Source organism: Carassius carassius, chromosome 29 (assembly GCF_963082965.1).
Source record: "Carassius carassius chromosome 29, fCarCar2.1, whole genome shotgun sequence".
Classification (NCBI taxonomy): Eukaryota; Metazoa; Chordata; class Actinopteri; order Cypriniformes; family Cyprinidae; genus Carassius; species Carassius carassius.
Window position 1 is genome coordinate 23537839 of NC_081783.1, and position 19869 is coordinate 23557707.

The 19869-nt window shown below is 41.6% G+C and overlaps 1 protein-coding gene across 6 annotated transcripts in view; it reads right to left on the minus strand.

Annotated features, from left to right (window-relative positions):
• LOC132109941 (CRACD-like protein) overlaps positions 1–19869 on the minus strand; it is a 57341-nt gene continuing 37472 nt past the window's right edge. For 5 of the 6 annotated variants that reach the window (XM_059516424.1, XM_059516421.1, XM_059516419.1 and 2 more), the window contains 9 exons: positions 18046–18180; positions 11622–11681; positions 6511–6669; positions 6223–6328; positions 5046–5416; positions 3014–4244; positions 2165–2289; positions 1758–1830; positions 1–533 (listed from right to left, as the gene is read on the minus strand). In XM_059516424.1, the coding sequence (XP_059372407.1) occupies positions 370–533; positions 1758–1830; positions 2165–2289; positions 3014–4244; positions 5046–5416; positions 6223–6328; positions 6511–6669; positions 11622–11681; positions 18046–18180 (2424 nt within the window). In that variant the 3' untranslated portion in view covers positions 1–369. The remainder of the gene's footprint in view (positions 534–1757; positions 1831–2164; positions 2290–3013; positions 4245–5045; positions 5417–6222; positions 6329–6510; positions 6670–11621; positions 11682–18045; positions 18181–19869) is intronic. The other variant, XM_059516423.1, reaches the window with a different exon arrangement.

The following is a 19869-nucleotide window of genomic DNA, read 5'->3' on the forward strand; positions in this document are numbered from 1 at the left end:
TTTTCCTTAGTTGTCAGTTATAAACATCAAAATTAAAAGACATAAACATTTGAAATATATCGGTCTGTGTGTACTGAATGAATATAATATAAAAGTTTCACTTTTTGAAAGGAATTAGTGAAATAAATCAACTTTTTGATGATATTCTAATTATATGACCAGCACCTGTATAATACAAATGCAATGTATTACCCATAAGCCCCAGTCTAATGTGCATCGTTTCCTTTATGATGTCACAAAAACATAAGTGACACCGGGCAGATTAAGCAAAATTAGTCTGTATATGGTTCCTATTACTGCTCAAATGTATTGTTTATGTGTATGTAAATATAGGGAAGAATTATGAAGTCCATATGCCAGCAGGGCCTTTCACTGAACAATCTGGGGCATTTCACTCCATGCTTTGGCTTTCTTCTTAGCGAGAGCCAGCCAGGGAGGCTCATCTTGGGCCAAAGGCGCAGTGGACGGGATAGTGCTTCTCTTGCTTTCCTTCTCTACCGTTGATGTGTTGGACAGTTCAAGGGAGCAGAACACTGTTCATTCAAAACAATGGATAACAGCTTATATATTCATCTTCATTCATAGTTTATTATGCATCATATCAGACATAATACATTTATGCAGTAACATAGGTCTGCTATTATATATATGCAATTACATAGGTCACACATACACTGCTGGCCAAAAGTTTGGCATATATATATATATATATATATATATATATATATATATATATATATATATATATATATATATATATATATATATATATATTTTTTTTTTTAATCTTTATTAAAGAAGTCTTTTATGCTCTGCAAGGCTGCATTTATTTGATAATAATAATAATATAAAATTTGTGGTACATGATACTTCAGAAACCATTGTAATATACTTTGCTGCTCAGGAAACATGATTATTATCAATCTTGAAAAAAGTTGTGCTGCTTCAACATTAATACACTACCATTAAATGGTTTGGGGTAAGTGCAAAAAAATATATACTTAATTTTAGAATTTATTTAGAAAGGATGCATGAAATTGGACAAAAGTGACAGTAAAGACATTTATAATGTTGCAAAAGATTTATATTACAAATGAACAGTGTTCTATTTAACTTTATATTCAGCAAATAATCCTGAATTAAAGTTCAAACGTTTCTAAAAAATATATATATATATTAAGCAGCAGAAACTGTTTTCAACAACGATAATACGATCTATTATTCATAATAAAGCATTGATAATAATTGAGCAGCAAATCAGTATATTACAATGATTTCTGAAGGATCCTGTCACACTGAGGACTGTGGAGCAATGATGCTGAAAATTCAGGAATAAATTACATACACAAAAATATATTCAAATAGAAAACAGTTCTTTAAAATTTAAAAAATATTTCACGTCAGTACCATTTTAATTGTATTTTAGATGCAGCCTCGGTGAGCATAAGAGACTTAAAAAAATAAAAATAAAAGTCTGTCAGTGTAAAGGTCAGAAAAAGTACTGTATGCAGGTAGTGTTTATATTGACGTACATTGGGAATTTAAACAGTTACAATATATATCCGCTAGAGGGCAGACATTTATCGCTATAAATATCCTTCTCGAGCTGATCTTAAAACATAACCTCGTGCTGTTAAGAAATGAATACCGTATTTTGTGACTTTGCAGGTCATTGCACTTTTTAGACCAAACAGAACAATGTAAGTAATGCCATGTAAGGCCATGACAGGGAATTATATTAATGTTAAGATTATTACCTTGTAAAGGTGAACACGGCCGTGCCGGTTGCTCTTTGGCGATTGGATTTGATAAACTGTCTGATGAATCCCCCTGAAAACAAGTGGACATATTTTAAAAATGAGAAAAATAATCAATATCTGAGAGATTAACACTAAATATCATTAAGGAATCAAGCTTTTGTAGCATTGGCTAAAACTGATTACTACACAAAATGAGTCAGTATCCTAACACACTGTTTAGTGTTCGATTCATTTCACTTCATTAAATCTTTCCTGCATTTTCCCAAGCTGCAGCATGCAGAGATGACTAAGTAGGATATATGCATGAATATGACTGTCCTGGTGCTTGAAGACAGTTTTCAAACAACTCATTGAGAACTGGGCAAGATTTGACATGACGTATTTGTTGAGGCAACAGCACAAACCTGCGCGGGAAGTTTCTCTGGAGAGTTTTCAGGCGAGCTCTCGATGAAGTTCCTCTGTTTCTGTCTGGCCACAGAGATCCAGCTTGGAGAATCAGTGCCACCAACAGATATTCTCCCCACTGTGTCTGAAAAAGGACATTCAATATGCATCAATAAACTTTTTTTTTATTATTACATAAAATGGAAGAGTCAAAATGACTGTAAACAATAACATAAAATAACACTCACTTTTTATGATCCGACTAAAACCTGATCAATGAAATAAAGCCATGTCCTGTAATATTTACAGTATTCTTTCCAAAAATTATGTCATGTTATGTAATTTAAATGCATTGCAAATACCATTTTAAGTTATCTTACTAACATGAAATTGTGATTAATAAATACCAAAATAACTTTTTTTCCTAAATATTTTACATTGCAAAATATCGAATTATTCAATAATTATTAATAAATAAAATTATTTAAACAAGATTTTTTAATTATTAAAATAATTAGCATTTTGTCCAGTTTCACATTAAAAATATTATGATCATCCCTTCAAAATAAATTCACTTAAAAATATATATTTGTATCTTTTTTTTTTTTTTTTTTTTTTACATATTTTATTTAATTGAATTTGCAATAAAATAATTGAATTTATAAAACTAGTAAAAAGTAACATAAGACTTTTAAATGACTTTACATTTAAGTTTAATTTAGTAAGGAAAATAATTTATAAGAAAAAGTATTTAATGTATTAATCTTGTTTTGAGGATTTTAAATATCTTTACTGTAAAACAGGACAAACTAGTGATCCCCCCCCCCCCCCCCATGTAAACACACTCAGCTGTTTGAGAATGGAGGTACCTGGGATTTTCCTGACGGACATCACAGTGTCAGCTAGCAGATCAGGCTTCTTAAGTAAGATGGGCTTCCTGTCGCTCTGCTCGTGCTCCTGGGTCTCCTGCGCCGCTGAAGACTCTGTTTGAGTGGGGGTCCAAGGCGAATCTCCATCTAAACCATAGCGGCGCAGGACTGGAGTCTTTCTCAAGCGCACTCCAAACGGGTTCTCTGGGGGCGTCTCTTTCTGCACAGGAAGTGTTGGGGAACTCTGAGCTCGGGCTGGTTTAATGAGTTCAGTTGTTTGGGGAGATTCATTAGAAGCATTCGTTTCTGGTAGCACCAGTGAGATGGTCTGGGTCTGCTCTTGGGTGCCTCCAGAAGCCAATGACCTTTGCCATGCAGGGGCGATGGTGAACCGAGGGCGAACCTCAAGCATTCTCATAGGTTCTTTTGTAGGTGTCTCAAGAACTTGCTGCTCAGAAGCACCCTGAATTTTTCCTGAAGACACTTCCTGGGGCTCACCAGACACATCCTCTTCCTGCTCTACAGGAGACACAGATGGACTGGAGAACTGAGAATGGAGAAGTGGACTCTCCAGCACAGGGGACACAGTAGAAAGTAGCGTCTCTGCTAAGGCTTCAGGCTCATCGTTGGTTTCTGCTGAAGTCCAGACATCATCTCTGACTGTGGGAGTGGATTCAGGAACATTCTCAGCATTGACTGCAGTTGATTCTCTTTCATCAGCCGCAGTCTCATCTTTCTCAGGCTCTAGAGAACCTGTCCCACCTCCAGCCTCTTGATGTTTAACATCATTTGTACAGTTCTTCTGCATCTCAGGTTCCACCACCGTCAACTCATCATCTTCATCTGCACCCTCTTTGTTTTGTCTCTCCAATTCAGCTTCATCCTCAACAACATCTTCATCGCGTTCTTTCTCACATACTGCGAAAGCTTTTGGCGATTCTAATAACACTTGGCTCTCTTTGGCACTCTCAGCCTCATCTGCTTGTTTCTCAACATCATCTTCAGACACTTGGTGAGTTGCATCCACAGACTCTTCCTCAGCAGACTCTGGCACCTCCAGCAGCTCCTCCTCCTCCGTGGTCTCCTCTGCGATCTCCTCTGAATCCACAGATGATTCAGAAAGCGAGTCAGGCAGAGGAGCCGGTTCCTTTGTGCTCACTGTAGGCTCTGAGGGATTGAGAAGATCCTCCTCAAGCTGAGCAGCTACGCTCTCACCACTTATGTCTTGCCCCTACAAAAAGAAACCACAAATAGTTGACACGATGCCATTTCTAATGCATGAAAAATACATTCAAAATGCAATTTATACATTAATGACTTACATTAATACAATTTCTGGATTAATATTCATTCAATTGTCATATTATTTGTTGCATGCCGTAATATTACAAATATTATATTCTTATTAAGTAGTTTGGCATAATCCCTTATTATTAAGAATATTATATAACAATATCAAAACATTATATATAGTATATAATACTAAAGAGTTAATAATATTAAACAAAAATCTATAATAAATAAACATTTAACATGAAATATAAATATATTTATTGCTTATTTTATTTTACTAAGAAATAGTTTTTTTTTAGAAAAGCAAATAAAAATATTTGTTGCCAAATTGAAGTGATGTGCCATGCGGAAACATAAAAGTAAATAAATAAATAATTTTATATATATATATATATATATATGTTTTACAGGTCCAAGTCTGTTTGGGTTGTAAAATTACTTAAAAAAATCTATTATTATCTTTATATTTTTAAATTATTTGACAATAATGATTAAGATATGTACATGTATTTAAGGTATGTATTTAATTAAACCATTAAATGATTATTTTACAGCCATTATATTTAAACATTTGATGAAAATCATATAATTTCTTCCCCAAGACTAACATGAATGCAAACAGTACATTTCAAAGAGATTTGCAAATTTTTCAATTTGTCTCCAGACACCTTATTTAACCATTCTGCCAACTAATCTCATTGTTTGATTCGTCTTGAAAGTGTCACTGAATGTGCTGTACCTCCCTCTGAAGAAGCATGTTCTCATGCTCCAGTGCTAGTCCTGACGCAAGAGGGCTCTTCAGGGAGCTCAACACTTCCTCCAGCAATGACCCCTGCTCCTCAGGAACGACCTCACATCCGGTGTCCAACAGGAAGTCATCGGCCTGCAGCTCAAGTGTTACTGGACTCTCCCAAGAGGATTCTGGGATCTCATACTTGGGGACGTGATCCTCGCCAGGAACGTGTTCCTCTCCTTCAGAGATGTCTCCAGCTGAGATGGAGGATGTTGGAGAAGTTTTTTGACACTGGCTGGAGTCGCTTACTTCCTCTTCCTCCTGTTCAGAAGCAAATGACTCACGGTCTGAATCATTCACCTGTTCTCCGGGCAAATCTAGACCAAATTAAACAACAGAAAAATCCTTATTGAACTAGTAACATCAATTATTGAATTAACATTCAAAAGTTTGGGGTCAGTAAGATTTTTTGAAATTATGTAATGAAATATTACAATATAAAATAACTTTTCTATGTATATATTAAAATATTTTCAAATGTGATTTCTTCCTGTAGAAATCGCTCTAATATGCTGATTTGCTGCTCAAGAAACATTATTACTATAATGTATTATTACTATCAATGTTGAAAAAAGCATAATATTTTTAGAAATATATTTTTATTATATTTTTAGAAATATAGAAATATATATATTTTTGGAGACTGTGAAACATTTTTCAGGAGTCTTTGATGAACAGAAAGTTCAGAAGCATTGCATTTTTTTGAAGTAAATTATTATTATTATGAAATAAATATGACTTAATATCACTGGAAGCTGGATCAGCTAAAATATATTAATTGTATTGCTGTAAAACAATTAAAACCGATTAATCGCATCCAAAATGATTTGTGTGCATAATTTTGTGTATTTTTGTGTGTACTGTAAATATAAATATATATATAAATATAAATAGACATGCATGCATGAATATATTTCAGAAAAATAGGTTATATATTTATATATATTAAATTTAATAAATATATACACATGTAAATACATATGTTCTGTATGTGTGTGCCATAATCATTTGATAGCACTAATTAATTTATACCAACAAAAATGACTTTTATAGAAATAGAACTAGCTTTAAGGTAACAATCGCTGGTTACCATACACTTTTTCTATTGTAAATATAGACAAACCTTTATGTTCTTCTCCAATAGTTGTGACCATCATCCGTAGTTTGTCCTCTGTGTCTCTGAGCAGCACTCTTTCCCTCAGGTCTCTTCTCTTGTCCAACATTTGTCTCTAAACACGAAGAAGCACAGCTCATTTCAACGCCACTTACACAAAAAGATGAATGTTTTTCCATTTTGGATTCCTGGAACGACTTAAACTAGAATAAAACATCACTAACAGCTTGCTGGCCTGATATGATGAGGCACTATAGATAATTAAAGTGTATGAATGGATAATGTAAAGAATCTTACGCTGACAGGCTTTCTCTTGGCACAAGCGCTGGCTTTGACAGCGATGCGGTGACGGGCAGCTGAGCTGTCTAAGCAGGAGACAGAACTGGCGGGCAAACTGAAGTCTGCGGGGACAGAGCCCTGAGGTGTGCCGGGTCTCGAAGAAGCTTCACAAGACATCTTTATATGATGGAGGGGGACAAGAAAGACAGATGTTAGGGTAATTTGTTTACAACTTTAATTCCAAATAATATTACTCAAAATTCTTTCAAAGCACTTCCCCACCAAAACCTCCATATTTGGGTTACAGTTTCAAATAGACTGTCGTTATTCAAAGCATTTCATTCCATCCCTTAACCAGAAAACCAATAGTGTGTGAGTGGCAATAGTGGGAATAAATTCTTCTTCGAGGTCACTCGTGCATACCCAGCCACCTTCACCACCACTGACTCAACATGACTAATTATGATGATTGTCTTCAGCTATTTCCTTTCAGAATGAAATGTCAACAAAAGCCACTCCAGCAGAAACAATTGAAGGTTATGTTGGCAATGTTGTGACTGCTGGTCCTTACCGCTGTATAAGCACTGTTTTTTCTCAAATCTGCATCTCTAATACCACGTCTTTATTTTTAAAGGCTGCTTGCTTTTAAAACTTTTATTATTTCAATAATTCTCCAACTGAAGGAACAATTTCGTGGCAACATAAATAAAGCCGTCTGGAATTATTGCCTACTACTGTAACTTAAATATTATTCACAAAGCTCAATAAGTATGTACGTTTGTTTCCACCATGTTCCGCTTGTTAAAACAATAAAAAAGTCAGTTGCGACTTTTAATCACACAATACGGTAATTTTTTCTTGCATTTCTGAGTTTGTATCTCGCAACTCTGTTTTACTTGAAATTATGAAACAAAAAAGTGAACTGTGAGATAAGAAGTCACAAATACTTTTTTATTATTTATTCCGTAGAGGAAACTAAATACTTAATTGCAAGATGTAACCGTAGAATTCTGAGAAAAAAATAGATACATTCTAAGTGTATTCATATATATGTACAGTATATATATATATATATATATATATATATATATATATATATATATATATATATATTCAGACTTTTTTCTTGCAGTGTTTATGTCTCACAATCCAGATTCTTTTCTCTCACAATTCAGAATTGCAAGATATAAAAGTCAGAACTGTGATATACAAGAAAAGCCGCAATTACCTATTCTTTTATTCTGTAGCAGAAACAGGCTTCAATCAATAGGTGAGCATTTACCTCAGATTAACACTTTTGAAAGTGAAAAAACACACATTAACATGCGTTTAATGATGCAGTATGTCAGGAACTCGTATGAATGAATTCTAAGCGAGACAGCCGTGTGTTTGTGCTGTGTTCAGGTCCAGCTTGGCAGCCGTTTTGACCCAGATTGCTGGAATATCCCATTTCCAGCAGACAGCAAGGCTGGGAGGGTGAGCCGCTGGAATGCTTTTCAGACCACACGCCTACTTCACTCGTAACCCCTGCAGTCAAAGACAGCCAGCATTCAACAATACTGTCAAATTTCACTAGTCATGAACTAGGGGTGTAACGATACGTGTATTCGTACCGGACCGTTTCGGTACAGGGCTTTCGGTACGGTGCACGTGTGTACCGAATGACCGAATGCAATATTTTGTGTGCGGAACATTGGTACATTTTCGTGTTTCCAAACGAACATATTAAGTGGCGGAAGTCTCCGCGTTCAGCGCAAATCCCGCCCTGCAGCTGAGTCTAAGGCCGGCGACACATTGGCTGCGTGGCGTGAGCGTGGCGTTTCTGCTGCATGTCAGTTGCGTGACGGCTGCTTCGCATTTTCTGTGTCTTTACACACCAGAATCGTGCCTGACGCGGTGCAGGCGCACTGCTGCTATTGTAGGTGACATAGAGGGAGGCCGCCGACAGACCAGGATCTTGTCTTCACGACAACAATATCTATACTTCATGTTGAGCATAAATATAAAGCCTACTGATAAAGGACACCGTCAACAGTATTGACGGCAAAATAGACTATGTTTGACAGGTGCAATATGCCAGTGTGTCACCGGCCTAAGGTTTTCAAAAGGCATCACGCGAGTGTGAACATCACTACAACTAGGAAAAAAACGATTGTAATTCAAACGCAGCTCCCGTCGGCATTTAAACAGACCTTTGCTCTTAATTCCGATCGGTCCAACACAATAACGAAATCTGAGCAGGTCTAAAAACTGAAACTGTTGATGCTGCACTTTACACTTTGGAAAAGTTATATATATATTTTTTAAATATGAGCAGGCCTACAAGCTGGGATTGGTAATGCTGCACTGTAATGATAATTATTTATTTATATTTTTCATAATATTTTATTATATGATATTGGTTTAAGACGGAGGGAGAACTTTGCAGCAGTATTTTATTTCTTATTCTTTTTTTATTTTATATATATTTAATAAAAAATTATTATGTAATCAAATTGTTAAAAAAAGTTTATAGTAATAAACAACCTGCAGTTTAATGTTTGCATTTCTTTCCCTTACTGTACCGAAAATGAACCGTGACTTTAAAACCGAGGTACGTACCGAACCGTGATTTTTGCGTATTGTTACACCCCTATCATGAACTAATATGGGTTTTAATGGCTGATGCTCATATGATATCTAGACATCAGGGTGCCAATAAATACATCAACTGTAAAAATTAATGGAATGAATGGAATGCTCAGTATCATTTTTTTTTATTTGAAATTAATACTTTTATGGGAAAGGATGCATTCAATTGATCAAAAGTGATTAAAAGACATTTATAGTGTAAGATTTCTATTTAAAATAAATGCAGTTTGTTTTTATTAACTTTACTTTTGTTTTCTACTATCTGTCTTTGTATTACTTCATGATTTTCACAAAAATATTAAGCAGCACATCCGTTTTCAATATTGATATTAATAAATACTGGAAAGACTGGAATCAGTTACATTTTAAAATACAGTTATTTTAAAAAAAGGTTCTCACAATATTACTACTTTTCTGTATTTTTGATCAAATAAATGCAGACATGGTGAGCATAAAAGACTGCTTTTTACCGTTTCAAATCTGAACCCAAACTTTTGAACATTAGTATATAACAAAAATGAATCCCCATTTAAAATATCCAACAGTAATTTCTCACCGAAACCCAATTTCTCAAAACACCCTCTGGTTCAGCTCAAAGCATTACATAACACAAACACATGATAGCTATTTTAAGCCCTGGCAACAAGACAAATACAAAAGTGCATGTTTTTCAGTGGTTTGAGATTGTTTTGGAGCAGTTTTGGACAGGCAATGGTGTAGTGCGTGAGATGCATGTGCACTGAGTCGTAGAAATGCTCTTTCAATGAACACTAGTTTCACTTTAATTTGAAATTCAAATGTAACTTTCTACTGGATACAAGCAGTGTCCTGCTGTCTAATGTCTGTGTTTCAAACTGCCTTTGACTGTGAAAGTACTTGTTCTGAACTTGGGCATGTGCACTCAGGGCATGTCCAATTCCACTTTTGCTATTTTAAAGACGGAAAAATGGTCCGTGCGCCGGGGCGCATTTTTGGAATGGGTTGTCCCTATTCTCTTAATGAGTAATGGGCGTAACATTCAATAAACCAACCAGAATGTCATCTCCTATTCTCGTTAAGAGAAGATGTGCTCGCACCATGCCGGTTCGCTATTTACAGATCATCTACGGGACAAGCAGGAATCCACCAAAGCTCCGCGCGATGAGTCAGTTAATATATATGTGTGTGTATTGGCACGATTGTTCAATTAATTAGCCAATTTCATTCATCATTATAAGTATTAATAGGCTGAATTGCAAATAGGTAGCCTAATTCTAATACACGCAATGACTATCTATCATTTTCTATTTATGTAGCCTACACAATAATATTATTTTACACTGTAATCCTTTTGTTTTTAATAATTGGCATGTTTGTGTGATGCGCATCCCTGTGTGAAATAAGCAAAGTCAACGTGCACTGTGGACCAGCCCAGAGGCGCATTTTCTACCAACGCGATCTTTAAATAACAAAAAAAATATTGTGCCATTGACTTTAGACCAGGTCTATGGCGCCGTCTGTTTCAGCAATAGCAATGCGCCTGAACACACCTCTTTTTTAGACCAGCACACCCATGGGTGCACAAATGGGCGCAAATGCATTTGCTAATTAAATGACGTGGCGCTGGATGAGAAAATGCGAATGGCGCCGGACTGAAACTAGCACACAGACTTGCGCTGCGCCTTCTGTCGCATTGCACCGGATGTATGATAGGGCCCTTAATATGAATCTCTCAGCATTGGACTTTATGGGATCATTGCAAACATGTTACTAGTCTGAATCAACGCCCAGAGGTCGATTCAAATCATCTGCAGTGGTCCAAACCAGAGATTCAATTCAAAATGTATGAATATTAATTGATACCCACAACTAAATAATTCTACACCATTTCTCAGAAAATCCAGCTACAGGTTATTCAAAAATATTTAAACTACACTCAAGCCACTGATTTGAAAATTAGTTAGCTACAAGACAAGCTACAAACAAAAGTGTGTTTCTAATGCTGGATGTCTCCCTCATTTGACCCATCCATTTCGGAGAGTCTACAAACCAGCGATGAGTTGATTCAGGTGTGTTTGATTAGGAAAAGTCTGAAAATGTGTACCATTGGTGTACCTCAAGGGACAGTGTTGGGAAACAGCTGCATTAGTTTGTTTAGTTGGATCACGAATGCCAACAAACAATTTGCCTACATGCAGATGCAGCTGTAATCAATTTGCATTTAAAAGCATGACATCACCATTCAAAGCATGCGATTGTGCTTACTCTTAAAGGGATAGTTCACACAAAAATGAACATACTCTTCATCATTCACTCACCCTCATGTCATTCCAAACCAATAACTTTTATTTATCTTTTAGACACAAATTAAGATATTTATAATGAAACCTGAGAGATTTCTGATCATTTCTGTACAGACTTATCATTTTTGGGTGAACTGTCCTTTTAAACACAAGCCTTCCACAGACCATTCAGGCATTTCTGATATGTGGCGTGTGATTTATGTGTGATTGTGTCACCTGATCATCTTCACTCTCTGAAGCCTCAATGCTCAAGGAACTCTGGGTCAAATCCACCGACTGCAATGATAAAGAGACATATTAAAATCATTTCATCATTGAATGTTTGACATAAAACATGTTTTCCTTAATCAATGACTCCCAAATCAACAAAATAATTTACCTTACTGATTACAAGAAAATGTGATATATATCACAGTCTTATTCTCACCTCAAATACATTTTCACTTGTTTGATAGTCTGGACTAGAATCTCAAAACTCACTCTCACTATATGAGATTTTCTAAATTAAAGAGCAGCTTTGGTCTCGCTGTGCTCTAGTTCAGGGAAGGTGAGGACAGGGACTGTGTACATCTCTGAAGAGATTTGAGGGGAGGCAGGTACAGCGAGGGGAACGGCACGGCGACTAATCCTGTTAGAGAACTCAGTAGGGAGCTTCCTGTCTTTTCAATCATGCCCCGTGATGTCTGAGGCTCTTACACACTTTTCACAGAGCCAAAAATACCCAGGCATGCATAGCACGTTCATCACACTGTGTCTGATTACTTGACTTTGTATATGGTTCTATTTGGGGATGAAAGCACAACATGATTATGAGATAGCTGCTTCAAAATTTATGTGTAAAAAATTATATTTCAGTGTATATGGGTGTTTATAACATTTCAGTTCCCATTGATTTCCATTGTATGATCAAAACTATAATGGAAGTCAATGGGAACCAAAACTATTTGGACACCAACATTTTTCAAAATATCTTTGTGGCGGGGGAGGCGTGGTTTAGCGAAGTCTGCAACGGGAGAGCGAGTGAAGAGACGAGCGGCGGTAATTGGTTCAGGTGAGAAACAAGTAACAGCTGGATCTCGTTGCAGTGATTGGCGTGGGGAACCATTTAAGGAGCGCGACAGCTGGCGAAGGACGAGAGAGACGGGGACTCATGCTGGACCGAGAAGGCTGCGGAAACGGACAGTAAAGTGAAAGTGAAAGCTGCGAGGTGCGTGCACCTGCTGCGACTGTTTCTTTGTTTTATTTTTGATTTTGTAAATAAAGCTTCTCACGAGCCCCGTACGCCGACCCTGGTCTCCTTCCTTTACCCCAACCTTGAAGATCATTACACTGGTGCCGAAACCCGGGATAGGAAGGAGAGCATCCGCCATGCAGACTCCGTCAGCCACATCATCCTCGCCGTTTGCGGACATCATTTCATCGCTCGCGGGCCTGCACCAAGAACACCACCAGGCCCTGCTGGACCTGCGGACCGACCAGGACCACCGGTTCCAGACGATGATGCGGGTCCAGCAGGAGGACCGCGAGCTGTTCCGGAGCTTGCTGGACCGGGAGGGACGGATGGGGATGGCCTCCCTAAGCGCCCCACCCGCCCACATGCCGCTCACCAAGATGGGTCCCGCCGACGATCCAGATGTGTTTCTGGACCTATTCGAGGGGACGGCGGGGGCATGTGGGTTGCCGATGGACAGCTGGCCCATTCGGGTCAACCCTCTGCTGTCAGGGGAGGCCCAGAAGGCGGCCCAGCAACTGCCCGTCCCAAACCTCCTGGTCTACGACGACCTCAGACGAGCCATCCTCCAGAGCGTCGGCCTCAGCCCAGAACAACATCACCAGCATTTCCGGTCGCTGGAGCAGGCCGAGGCGGGCCGACCCTTTGTGTTGGCACAGCAGCTCCGGGACTCGTGCCGCAAATGGCTGCTGGCCGGGGACGGCGACGCCGAGTCCATCATCAACGCGGTGGTGCTGGAGCTGTTCGTCTCGCGCCTCCCAAAGAGGACCGCCCAGTGGGTCCAGTGGCACCGCCCGGCGTTGCTGGATCTGGCCATCCAGCTGGCGGAGGATCAGCTGGCGGCGTGCTCCGGGGTCGGCGAGCCCCTCCCTGCTGTCTCTCTCTCTCTCTGTTCCCCTGTCTCCCCTTTTCCCCCCGCTCCGAAATCTCTCCCTCTCCCTAGGTCCCATTGGGTGGGGCCACCGAGGGCTGCACCCCACTGAAAGGTTGGCGATGGAGCCCGCGGCCGGGGCACGAGGTCCCGCACGAGGGATGGCCGCCCCCCCGCAACGGGGGAGTGGAGACCCTCTGGCTGCTTCCCCACGTCAATTCCCTGAGCCACTTCCTGCCACTGGGGCCGCGGGGAGACCCGGGCCAGCCTGCTGGCGTTGCGGGGATCTGGGCCACTTTGTGGACAGGTGCCCGATGATGGAGGTGGGGACTCTGGTCCGGATCCCGGACGACCCGCAGGCTGCCCCCGATCAAGCTGGGCTGTACCAAATACCTGTGAGTATTAAGGGGGGTACCTATCGGGCTCTGGTGGATTCAGGTTGTAACCAGACCTCCATCCATCAAAGCCTGATACAATCCAGGGCATTGGATACGGGCCGCATGGTTAAGGTGAGGTGCGTGCACGGGGATATAAGGGAATACCCATTAAAAGCCATAGGCATTAAATTTCGGGGGCCAAAAGCATAGTGTGGAGGTGGCCGTTAGTCCGCGCCTCCGGCATCCGCTAATTTTGGGGATGAATTGGCCTGCGTTTCAACATTTGCTGGGGTGTTTGACAGCAGGTGCCGTCAGGGGAAAGAACCGGCCGGGGGGCAGGGCGAGCGCTCAGGTGGGAGAATCTATCCCAGGACCTAGCGGGGCGGTCCCAGGGGAGCCGAGCGGCGTGGCGAGGCTAAACCTTGCCGGCCGCGATGACTTTCCCCTGGAACAATCCCAGGACGAGATGCTTAAACATGCCTTCGAGCAGGTTCGCTCGATTGATGGGCGGATCCTCCACCCTGAGCGTCCGCTATCCCACCCGTATTTTGCCGTTATTAAAGACAGGTTGTATCGAGTGACCCACGACGCTCAGACAAAGGAAGATACAACCCAGCTGTTAGTACCTCAGAGGTTTTAACAGACGGCACATTGTAATCCTATGGCAGGGCACTTAGGAGTAGCAGCAACACTAAATCGTCTAACGACCCGATTCTTTTGGCCGGGCATTCACGAGAACGTGCGCAGATGGTGTGTGTCTTGTCGGGAATGTCAATTGGTAAACCCACCGGCCGTTCCAAAAGCGCCTTTGCGCCCTATTCCTCTAGTGCAGGTCCCCTTCGAGCGAATTGGTATGGACCTGATCGGGCCGTTAGAGCGATCCGCACGGGGACACCGTTTCGCGCTGGTCTTAGTGGATTACGCGACACGGTATCCTGAAGCAGTGGCGCTCCGCAACATCTCTGCAAAGAGTGTGGCGGACGCCTTGTTTCGTTTAATCTCCCGCGTGGGAATCCCAAAGGAGATTCTCACGGACCAGGGCACCACGTTTATGTCACGTACGTTAAGCGAATTGTACGTATTGTTGGGCAATAAAGCGGTGCGTACCAGCGTCTATCACCCACAAATGGACGGGCTGGTCGAACAGTTTAATCGCACATTAAAAACCATGATCTGGAAGTTCGTACAAGAAGACGCGAAAAATTGGGACCGTTGGCTAGAACCCCTCTTATTCGCTGTGCGCGAGGTCCCCCAAGCCTCCACGGGGTTTTCCCCCTTCGAGCTTCTCTACGGACGTCAGCCCCGGGGGGTGCTAGATGTCCTGAGAGAGACTTGGGAGGACGGACACTCGGATAGCAAAAATGAAATTCAATATGTCCTGGACCTGCGCGCAAAACTCCATACACTGGGGCGGCTCTCTATGGAGAATTTGCTCCAGGCCCAGGGCAGACAAAGCCAGCTATATAACCGGGGAGCTAAGCTGCGAGAATTTACACCGGGAGATAAAGTGCTCATTTTACTGCCAACCTCTAGCTCCAAATTGTTAGCCAAGTGGCAAGGACCCTTTGAGGTCACACGGCGGATAGGAGATCTCAATTATGAGGTAGTACGGACGGATAGAGGCGACTCACGGCAAATCTACCACCTCAACCTCCTTAAAAAATGAAGCGGGGAGGAGTCAGTGTTGCTAGCGACGGTAGTGAGTGGGGAGGAGGATCTCGGGCCAGAAGCGATTATTAAAGGAAAACCCCTCGCACTGGCCCTAGGAGGGGACCACCTCTCGCCCTCGCAGCTCACTGACATCGCGCAGTTGCAGGTAGAATTTGCGGACGTGTTTTCGCCCCTACCCGGTCGTACGGACCTGATTCAGCACCACATTGAGACAGAGCCGGGTGTCGTAGTTCGCAGCCGGCCGTATAGATTGCCTGAACACAAAAAAAGGTAGTTCAGGCTGAATTAGAGGCCATGCTGGGGATGGGGGTAATCGAGGAGTCACACAGCGATTGGGCGAGCCCGATAGTTTTGGTGCCCAAAAAGGACGGCTCGGTACGGTTCTGTGTAGACTATCGCAGGGTGAATGCAGTTTCTAAATTTGACGCTTATCCAATGCCGTGAATTGACGAGTTGCTCGATCGGTTAGGCACGGCTCGTTTTTATTCGACATTGGACTTAACCAAAGGATACTGGCAGATCCCCTTATCTCCCATGTCCAAAGAAAAGTCAGCCTTTACCACGCCGTTTGGATTACACCAATTTGTTACGCTTCCGTTCGGCTTGTTCGGGGCCCCAGCTACGTTTTAGCGCCTTATGGATCGAATGCTGCGGCCCCATGCTGCATATGCCGCAGCCTACCTGGATGATATTATCATCTATAGTGGGGACTGGCAGCGGCATATGGAGCATGTGAGGGCGGTCCTCGGGGCGCTGAGACGGGCGGGGCTAACGGCCAACCCAAAGAAGTGCGCAGTTGGGCGGGTGGAGGTAAAGTATCTGGGCTTCCACTTGGGCCACGGACAGGTGCGTCCCCAAATTGATAAGACGGCAGCAATTGCAACCTGTCCCAGGCCCAAGACCATAAAGGAGGTGAGGCAGTTCTTGGGGCTTGGGGGATATTATAGGAGGTTTATTCCTCATTATTCGGACCTCACCAGCCCGTTGACTGACCTCACTAAAAAGGAGGTAGCAGATATGGTCCAATGAACGGAGCCGTGCTAACGGGCCTTTACCCGAGTTAAGGCGGCCCTGTGTGGCGGGCCGCTCCTGCACTCTCCTAATTTTGCTCTCCCCTTTCTTTTGCAGACCGACGCGTCAGACAGGGGGCTGGGCGCGGTCCTGTCCCAGGAGATGGGGGAGGAGGACCGCCCGGTGCTGTACATAAGTCGAAAGCTCTCAAAAAGGGAGACTAAGTACAGCACCATAGAGAAGGAGTGTTTGGCCATCAGGTGGGCGGTTCTCACCCTTCGTTACTATCTCCTGGGACGGGAGTTCACCCTCTGCTCGGACCACGCGCCCCTCCAGTGGCTCCACCGCATGAAGGATACCAACGCGCGAATCACCCGTTGGTATCTAGCTTTACAGCCGTTTAAGTTCAAGGTGATTCACAGGCCGGGGGCGCAGATGGCTGTGGCCGACTTCCTCTCCAGGAATGGGGGGAGGGGGGGGCTGCAGGCCGGATGGCTCCCCGGCCTGAGTCGGGCGGTGGGGGTATGTGGCGGGGGAGGCGTGGTTTAGCGAAGTCTGCAACGGTAGAGCGAGTGAAGAGACGAGCGGCGGTAAGTGGTTCAGGTGAGAAACAAGTAACAGCTGGATCTCGTTGCAGTGATTGGCGTGGGGAACCATTTAAGGAACGCGACAGCTGGCGAAGGACGAGAGAGACGGGGACTCGTGCTGGACCGAGAAGGCTACGGAAACGGACAGTAAAGTGAAAGTGAAAGCGAAAGCTGCGAAGTGCGCGCACCTGCCGCGACTGTTTCTTTGTTTTATTTTTGATTTTGTAAATAAAGCTTCTCACGAGCCCCGTACGCCGACCCTGGTCTCCTTCCTTTACCCCAACCTTGAAGATCATTACAATCTTCTTTTGTGTTTCACAGAGGATAGAGAGTCATTCAGGTTTGGAATGACATGAGGGTGAGTAAATTATGACAGAATTTTTTTTTTTTTGGGTGTCGTCACTTACAATTCTGGGAGCAAGTAAAGGCCTAAAACACATAATCGTCAAGATTCAAAATTTGGTTCATCTTTTCATATAAAAAAGCTCTACATGCTATGAAAACAAACTTTCAAAACTCTCAACTTCCATCCCAGGGAATATTTATCAAAACCAGTCAGTCACAGTAAGCTAATAAGAAGCAAGTAGGAAAGATATTTTTATCTAAAAACACCCATACTTCTAATGATAAGAGTAAAACGTGTCAAAGGCTGTCAAACCTAGTGCTGTTTCTGTTTGTGTGTAGCACCTACAGCTCTGCAGGTCCTTCTGAAGCATCTCAACATTAGAAATGAAGTTTATTTTTAACAAGGTTTCTGATCATTTCAGTCTGATTTTAAAAGTTTGTGTGCAACATTTCAGTGGTTTGTGAATTTTACAGATCAAAGCTATATCTGTGCTATAGAAATCAGTTAGTCTATACTGATGCAAGTAAAAAGTGAGGAGAGGCGTACTGAGTGAAGAGGTGTGGCCAGCACAGTGCTGCAGGGAAGACCATCATCTTCAGAAAGAGCCCCTGTGTCCTCTCCTTTCCTCCCGCACTGGAGTGATGGTGGAGAGCCCAGACGAATCGCCTGCTTCAACTGCAGCTACAGACAGGACAGAAACGTGAACTATCAATAACTGTTTAATAACAGATTAATCACACACTTCTACTACATACTATGTTGTACAGTAATGTGTTGACATGAGACACCGCCATTTACAAGTTTAAGCTCTGAATGATACTTTTTTAAAGATAAAATAACACTTTTATTTTGCTAGGATGCATTAAACTGTTAAAAAAAATTACAGTAAAGTTTAAGTTACAAAAGTTTCTATTTCAAATAAATGTTCTTTTGAATTTTCAATTCATCAAAGAATCCTGTAAAAAAAAAAAAGGTTAATGGTTTACATAAAACTATTTATATTTACAAATCAAAAGAAAATGGATGACAATCAGAAATAAGAAGAAATGTCTGTATTCAGAAATCTTCAGCAGCAAATCAGCATATTAGAATGATTTCTGAAGGATCATGTTTAAGACACTGAAGACTGGAGAAATGATGCAGAAAATTCAGCTTCACATCACAGGAATAAATTATTTACATTTTAAAATATATGGTTATTTAAAGAGTAACTAAACCCTAAACCAACTTTTTTTAGTTAATGATCTGTAAGAATGGGGCTTTATTAGTGTTGTTCATTGATTCGAGTAACTTTTTTGACATTTGAGTATAAAGTGTTTTAATTCTACAATATATGGTGTCAAAAGGTCTGAGTGCTGCCCTCTTCAGGTTGAACGGTGGCTACTGCAGTTGATTTTTGCTATTGGATGTTGCGGTGGCAAGTGACGTAAGCGGTGGCAGGTGACGAATGCAGTTTCCAGCTCACCACACCCCTTGGTACGAGCTACCACGCCCTTGGCAGTATAAAACCATCTTGTTCCGTCAAAATCACTGTAGTGAGTCAGGAGCTGGAATTGCGAGTATTGATAACGACCAGGATAGACTATTATAGCATTTATTTAGCATAGCAAATATATAGTTATTTAGATCTTCAAGTTAGCGTAGATTTATCTGTATTTAGTACAGTGGTCAGGATGGTACGAGTGTTTAGTGTTACTGGTTGCAACAGCACTGCTGGACTGCATAGTTTACCAGCAGACTTTAAAATTAGGCGCAAGTGGTTGCATGCATTTGGCCTGGAAGACCGCAAGTTCCCGCCTAGAGCTGGAGTGTGCAAACTGCATTTTACACGGGATTGCTTCTCCAATATAATGGAGGTGGAAATGGGCTTCTCCACACAGCTCGCGCTGAAAAGCGACACGGTGAGGGAGTTAAGACCGCAGTTTGAGCCAACGGCTCGAATTGATATGAACAGACACCTCGACAACCTCCACTTCAGGTGAAAGTGGGGGAGAAAAGTCCTCTACTTCAAATGATCGCTCTGTTGCAAAGTTACTTGCGTCATTACAGTCACTCTCCATTTTAGCGACTCTGACAGCAGCTGTCAATCAATCCATCACTGCAGGCCTCAGGTTCACGCCCCACGCACTCAGCCCCGCCCTAGGTTCGTCCCCTCTATCTCCGATGTGATCTGCCCACTTTTCAGCATTTTTCAAAAATTGTGAGTGGGTGGAGTCAGGCTCTGACCAGGGGTTTAGTTACCCTATAAATTGTAATATTGCACAATATTGATATTTTTACTGTATTTTTGATAAAATAAATGCAGCATTGGTGAGCATAAGATACTTTTTTCAAACACACACACACACACACACATATATATATAAAGAA